This window comes from Solanum stenotomum, chromosome 5 (genome assembly GCF_019186545.1).
Source record: "Solanum stenotomum isolate F172 chromosome 5, ASM1918654v1, whole genome shotgun sequence".
Lineage (NCBI taxonomy): Eukaryota > Viridiplantae > Streptophyta > Magnoliopsida > Solanales > Solanaceae > Solanum > Solanum stenotomum.
In genome coordinates, this window is record NC_064286.1 from 61,478,903 (window position 1) to 61,486,386 (window position 7,484).

Below are 7,484 nucleotides of genomic sequence, written 5' to 3' on the forward strand. Positions count from 1 at the left end.
AAATAAACTTTAATGATATTGAGAATATATTTTCTTAATTCACAAAAGTTAAAGCATTATTGGCTATTACACTAATAATTAACTATACATATTTAAGATTTAATTTATGTATATCGTCCATATATATATATATATATATATATATATATATATATATATATAGCATTTAACCATAAATTCTCAAATATTTTTAATAAGCTATTTTTGAGTGAAGTTTAAATTTAACTTACGTCTAACCTTTCACGTATTTGTTCAATTTAAGTAACAATATGTGGTTGTCTATAAATCAAGTTTGAAATAATACCACAAGAATTGTCCTTCTAATTTGTGGATGTGAATCTATTACGTAATTAATTTGGATTGAATGATTATAGTTAAGTTGCAATTTGTAATGGGACTGTAGTAAATGTTGAAGATTTTCAAAGAATTAGATATAACATGCTTATTATATCATTTTTTAATTATTAATTCATTAATGGAGTTAAAAAATTAATAAACTGACGGTGCACGTAACTTAAATTCATACTACTTTAGTAGTAGTAGAGTATTAAAAGATAAGCTTCTATAATTTTGTTAAATAACAATGTAAGCAGATAAATGTCTCTTTCATGTCATTAATCTTTCAATATCTTGTGAAATAGTTTGTTATCTAAAAAAACCATGATTGTTCATCATTGATAATTTGATTTGAAAATAAAAATAATCTTTACTTTATAAAGATATACTCTCCCGTTTCAATTTAACACGAAATAAAAATGTATGTTGTAAGGCTTTTTTTGGCAACATGAGCCTTACAATATATATTTTAACGTCATTTATCCCTCCATCCAAATATTGCCCTTCTAGAAATTTTGTTCAATTTTTGTGCCTTTTTGAGCCATTAGCTAGCGTTGGTGATTAAACTAATTGACGATAACTTTTTAAATTTTAACTTATACATACGGATAGTTTATAAGCTTAGGCTAGCTAACGTGTTATCAATTATGTCTATTTCTAATGTGCCTATTAAATTAAGTGACAACATGTGGTGGCTATAAAATAGATATTACAAGCAAAACGAAAATCAAAATTTGCTTCAATTGCAAAATATTAATTATAACAAAATATGTCATAACGGGACCAAGAACTTTGTAATATGTTTATAATAATCTATAGAGAAAAGACATAAAGTCACCACTGAAGTTGTTTCGAATTTTAAAAAAGACACCTTAACTTTGCGGATGTCTTATTACTCCACAAAACCATTTCTAACGATTATAAATACACCATTTTAACCCATTCTCAGAGCAGGTGTAATCTCACGTATTGGGGGTGCGTGAATGACAAAAAAATCACCCCAAATCAATCTAAAAATGCCACGCAGCAAGATTGTAAGCCTCCATTTTCTAAAAAAGTTCAAGAAACAGAGGATTTCTTGGTCAATGCCTTTCATGGCGGTTGTTGAAGAACAATTTCATATTTACTTAAGAATATAAGAAGATTTTATAGGATTCCTAAGTGAAAATCTTCATTGTTATGTAAATAGTGAAAACGAAGGATTCCACAAAAATCTCATATCCAAATCTTCCATTTTCCACCTCTGCAAAAACTCCATTTTAGCTCATTCCATCTTCGTCTTCTGCAACAACAACAAAAAATAGAGCTACTTGTTGGGTTCAAAAGTAATTAGGACGACAAATAAAAGTATGCTAAAAACATATTATTAATATAGTTTAGTCAAACGACCTACATATTATAAAATTAATATTAAGAAACATAAATATGTTTCATAAACAAGACTCTCTAAATGACTACATTGTGTATTCTATTGTGTTTTTTTGATATGAGAATAGGGATCTTCAATTTATAGCATTCCATACTTTTCCTTTAAGGAAAAAATAAACCAAATATGGAAGAGAATTATATTTTCTTTTCATTAAAAGTAAAAACATTTATGGTAATGCTTTGTCTTTTCTTTTTGGAAAAAATAAACTTAAAAAAAGATAAGAAAATTAGGGAAAAACCCTAACACTACAGCGGTACGACGCTAAAAAGAACCCATCAATTGAAACTCCAAAATTATCTCAATGCCTTTGAATTCTTTCCTCAACGATGCAACAACTCGTCAAGACCATTTTCACGAACAATTTATATCTATTAAACCCAAATTAGTTAATGCACCCACTTACATTGAAGTTTTTGAGTTTGTACTCACAACTTGTTTGTGCTTTTGGACTTGACCCAGAAGATTTTGAGGATCAAAATGTGAGTGAGTTAGGATTTTACCCAATCATTATTAAATGAGTAAGAAAAATAAAATTATATTATTTTATTTGAGGTGAAACACACGCACAAGCTATGAAATTACAAAAGTTGTAAAAAGGGTGTATTTATAGTTGTTGGAAATACTTTAGTGGGTAATAGGACACCCACAAAGTTAAGGTGTCTTTTTGAAATTCGGGGACAACTTCAGTGGTGACTTTATGTTTTTTCTCTAATCTATATAATCATCTGTGATTGTGAATCAAAGAATAAATTTGTTATTTGAAATTGCCTATCAATAATTCAATAGTTTAGATTGAATGGCTATGATTAAGTTCCAAATTGTAATGGAAAACATACATGGTGGTCTATAACTATAATAATTGTGGTAGGTGTTTAAAGAACAAAACACAAGCATGTTTCAAATTATAGGGAGAGTTAGTAAATATAACATATACATGTTTAATTATAAATATATGTTTTTCGCTACTAGATACATTGAAATATGGAGAGAGGCGAGCAAGAATATGAGAGAAACGAGCGATATTTCTCTATGTATATCAAATACATGCTAATCACACTAGATACACACTACATATATGTATATGATGTAATTCACATGTACCTAGGATACTAGATACATAGGAAAGTGGCGAGCGAGATGGGATGGAGGCATGCGGGATTTGTCTATGTATCTCATATACATGCTAATCACACTAGATGCACATTATTTGTATGTATATGATGTGAGTCATATGTAACTGGGATACCAGATACATAGGAGAGGTGACGTGCGAGATGGAAGGGAGGCGAGCAAGATTTGTCCATATATCTCAGATACACGTGAATTCACTTGGATACATTGTATCTTGAACACAGTACAACTAACTTTTCCCCAATTTATCTCGAGATGTATGTATCTAGACGCACTAAAATCTGATAAAATTCATAATATTGCAATCTAGCATATATCTAAATAGTTAACTTCTAAACTAGTGAAATTTCTCTAGATTAGCCAAATAACAAACACGTGAAAATGGAAGTGTGTAGTTGAAGAACACAAGCACATGGACATAGAAATTGTTCAAAGCATAATGGGCCGATAATAGGCCCAAAATACAAATTACAAAAAATAGAAAAAGATTACAAAGCCCAAAGAAAATAACACTTAAAACGCACCATTAGCTGTAAATCCACCATCGGCCCATATGATTTGGCCCGTAATATAAGAAGCAGCTGGGAAGCAAAGAAAAGCTATTACTGCTGAAACTTCTTCGGGCTTTCCGGCCCGGCCCAAAGGAGTCTTAACAACAAGACTATCAATTTCTTCTTTTTGTTGAGGATTTTTCTGCAATAAAAAGAATAATATTAAAAAAAACAATAAATAAATTGTTTTCTTGACATGTTTATGTTGCATGAATAGAGATATGGACACATAAAAGTTTTATTTTTGGTACAACAATAATAACTAATATGCTTCACTCATATTTAAGTTTGAGTCGACTATATGAATATTTATTAATCATATTTTTATTTTAATTCGGATGATAACCACCTTCTGCTTTCAATCATAAGATCGTGAGTTTGAGTCAGTAAAGAGATAAAAAGGTTAGAAACTCTTAGGAAGAGATTAAAAGACATTTTACGATGGTAAATATATCGTCCGTTTAAAAAGTGACAAAATTCCTCCTTTTAATTTGTTAATATCATAGAACTTATGTACAATTGACTTAGACCAAATTTCACGTTATATTTTACTCTAAAAGACATGAACTCGTTTCGTATTGAGATTCAATTCTCTTGTGTGTGCCAGTCCAATCCATTTTTTTGGTTATTTATCGACTCACTAATAAGGACAATTATTTATGAAGTGCGAAAATAAATTCTTTCTACTTCACGAGGAACACTTACTTTTGAGATACTCAACAAAGTTTTTTTCAAGACTAAATAAATAGCAATATTGGTAGAACATATTGATAAATAAAAACTAAAATGTAAAAATGACAAATATACCCCCGAACCATCGTAAATGGTATGTAGATATCCTCCGTCATTCTTTTGGGACATTGGTGCCCTTGCCGTAAAAAAACTAGAGCATATATTCCCTTCACTCTAACGAAAGACTAAATAGGGACACATGGCGCAATCTTATCCGTCGATCCGATATTTGATAAATGTCAGGTCGGTGGATAAGATTATGACACGTGTATGCCAGTTAGTGTAAAGAGTATATATGCTCTAGTTTTGGAACAACAAGAGCACCAATGTCCCAAAAATATGACAGAGAATATCTGCATACCATTTACGATAGTTGAGAGGTATATTTGTCCTTTTGCCTAAAAAGAATCATACTATACCTTAATTGCAGTTTCAACGAGTGGGGTTAAAATGACTGCTGGAGCAACAGAATTGACCCGAATATTGTCCTTGGCCCATTCACATGCCAAGTTCTTTGTCATTTGATTTATTGCACCTATATTATTAATAGTATAAGATTTTAAAAAAAATGATTAGTCACCAAATGTAAAAAAGAAAAGAAAAAAATAGGACGACAAATTCAACAACAACATATTCAGTGTAAATCCCACAAAAATGAGACTGGAGAAGGTAAAATATACACAGGCCTTATTCTACTTTGGAGGTAGGTAGAGAGGTTGTTTTCGACAGATCCTCAGCTCAAGAAAAAAAAAAACAATCTAGAGGAGTATATAGAAAGAAATAACAAAAATAAAAAAGTCATGATAAAATATCATAGCCTGACAAGTTATCTTAAACAATATTCTTAATAAGATAAAACATATTCAAAGTACAAAAAAAACAACAAATTCATTCACGTTAAATAATGAATTTGTATAGGTTTACATTTTGATAATATCATGATAACACTAGACCTAATTTAAACCCAAAAATTAATGTACATAAAAAGTTAACGTTAACTAAAATCATATAAACAAAATAACGATTGACTCACCAACATGAGAATCAATTTTAAATTTTGAATTCGTCGCGTAAAGGTTACCTTTGGAAGCAGAGTAAAGAGAAAGAGAGGGCAATGCTGAAAATCCAGCAATAGAAGAAACAAAAATAACATTTCCATTTTGAGAAGCCTTCAATAAAGGATAAGCAATTTGAGATAAATGATAAGCAGCTTCAAAATTAGTTCCCATAATTATATTGTAATCTTCTTTTGTGAAATCTTTAGCTTCCTTATGTATTGCCACTCCTGCATTATTCACCTAATTAATCACAAAAAAGAAAGAAGTTATACATCATATATACACATATATATATTATGCGTTAATAACTTTTATATTATCAGATTACTTAAAAAATCGAGGGAATAATTAGTCTGACCAGAATATTAAGCTTCCCATCAAATACATCTTCAATAGTCTTCATAAGTTTTTCACGTTCAGTACGAGATAATAAGTCACAAACAGAACCTTCGACTTTAAGTCCCTTTTTTCTCCAAATATCAAGGCATTCTTGAAGTTCATTTTCATTACGTGAACATGTATATACTCTTGCTCCAAAATTTGCCAATTCTTCCACTATAGCGTACCTAAAAACAATTACAAAACTATGGTGACAATAAATCAAATGACAAAGAAAAATAAAAAATGTAATGTTTTAGTGTGAATTAGCCTATGGTTCTAACAACAAGAACACCAATAACATATCTAGTGAAATTCCATTAAGTAGGGTCTAAGGAGGATAGAGTGTACGCAGATCATACAATTACTTCATGGAGCTAAAGAAATTGTTTTTGAAAGACTCTAGGCTCAAGCGCATCAAACCCAAGTAAAAACATAAGAAAATATAGCCATTGATAAGAAAAATAGTGTAAAATCTACAAGAAATAAACAATAATAAAAACAAAACACAATAAACAACATATGACAAAAACTACTATAAGGGTATGACTAGTACTACAACAAACACTAACAAGCCTAAACCTTTGCAAGATATCTTCTACCCTAATACGCGACCTACATATGAAAAATTAATGTAAAATAATTAGCGACATACAAAACTACATAGCTAAACAACAAATATTCATATTGATCCCAATTTAGCTATGATTGCCAACAAAATAAGAAAATTCAATTAAGTTGAAGTTTTTTAGCAACAAATTAGTTAGAAATCATCAATAAATTTAAGGGAAATATTAAAACTCACCCTATGCCTTTGGAGCCACCAGTAACAAGTGCAGTGGTGCCTTTAAGACTCCATTTTTCTCTCAATTCTGCCATTTCTGGGTTTTATTATTATTTTGTGAAAAAGCATATAAGTAAGGTATGGTTTGGGGTTATTTCACTTTGTTATATATATATAGAGGAAGAGAAAATGGTTTCTGAACTGTTCACATTGATTCATATCTTTACATCAATTCAATAAATATATGTACGAAGGTACAATCAGTTATAAAATCATAATCTGCTCAACATATTTCAATTTGTACTGGTCAAATAACTCGCTTATTTTCCTAAACTCAAGCATATGCATAGGAACTAAACATGTTAAGCATTGGCAATTATACTAATTAACTATACATGTTTAAGATTTAATTTATATATATAACACTCGTATGTAAGCTAGCATTTGATCATTAATATTCGAATATATTTTACAAACTATTTTTAAGTGAAGTTTAAATTTAACTTACGTGTACGTCTGAGTCTGACCTTCCAATTCAATTTAAGTAACGACTTAAATGGTACCACAAGAATTATACTATGTCTTAAACTTACGATCCTAATTGGTAGAAGCGTATCAATTACGTAATTAATTTAGAACGTGAACGTACCTTTCAAAAATTTAATAGTTTAGATTGAATGATTATAATTAAGGTGCAATTTGTAATGGAACTATAGTAAATCTTGTAGATTTTCAAAGAATTTAAGGTGCTATATGTACTGACGAATTTAAAATAATATATATCATTGATATGATTTAATCAGATATAACATGCTGTTATTCCAACTTTAGGTTATCATATTACGCTTATTATATCATTTTTTTAACTGTTAATTCAATGGAATGAAAAAATCAATAAACTTACGTGCACGTAATTTATAATCATAGTATTTTAGTAGTTGAAAAAAGGGATAAAGGTCTGAAAAATATCCCAACTTTGGTCGAATTTGTTGTTGCGATACTAAACTTTCACGAGAACCTATTACCTCCCTAGACTATTTAATACCGTATTTTAAATATATATATATATATATATATATATATAT

At 29.5% G+C, this 7,484-nt stretch overlaps 2 protein-coding genes across 3 annotated transcripts in view; one reads left to right on the forward strand and one right to left on the reverse strand.

Annotated features, from left to right (window-relative positions):
• The window catches only part of LOC125864938 (rhomboid-like protein 15), a 71,920-nt gene that overhangs the window by 26,582 nt on the left and 37,854 nt on the right, over nt 1-7,484 (forward strand). The gene's annotated exons all lie outside the window — the stretch shown is intronic.
• Nucleotides 3,273-7,484, reverse strand: part of LOC125864940 (tropinone reductase 1) — a 116,426-nt gene continuing 112,214 nt past the window's right edge. The window contains exons 2-6 of the mRNA XM_049545075.1: nt 6,421-6,494; nt 5,596-5,803; nt 5,261-5,477; nt 4,599-4,714; nt 3,273-3,589 (exon numbers count right to left, since the gene is read on the reverse strand). Coding sequence (XP_049401032.1) covers nt 3,410-3,589; nt 4,599-4,714; nt 5,261-5,477; nt 5,596-5,803; nt 6,421-6,494 — 795 coding nt within the window. The 3' untranslated portion in view covers nt 3,273-3,409. The remainder of the gene's footprint in view (nt 3,590-4,598; nt 4,715-5,260; nt 5,478-5,595; nt 5,804-6,420; nt 6,495-7,484) is intronic.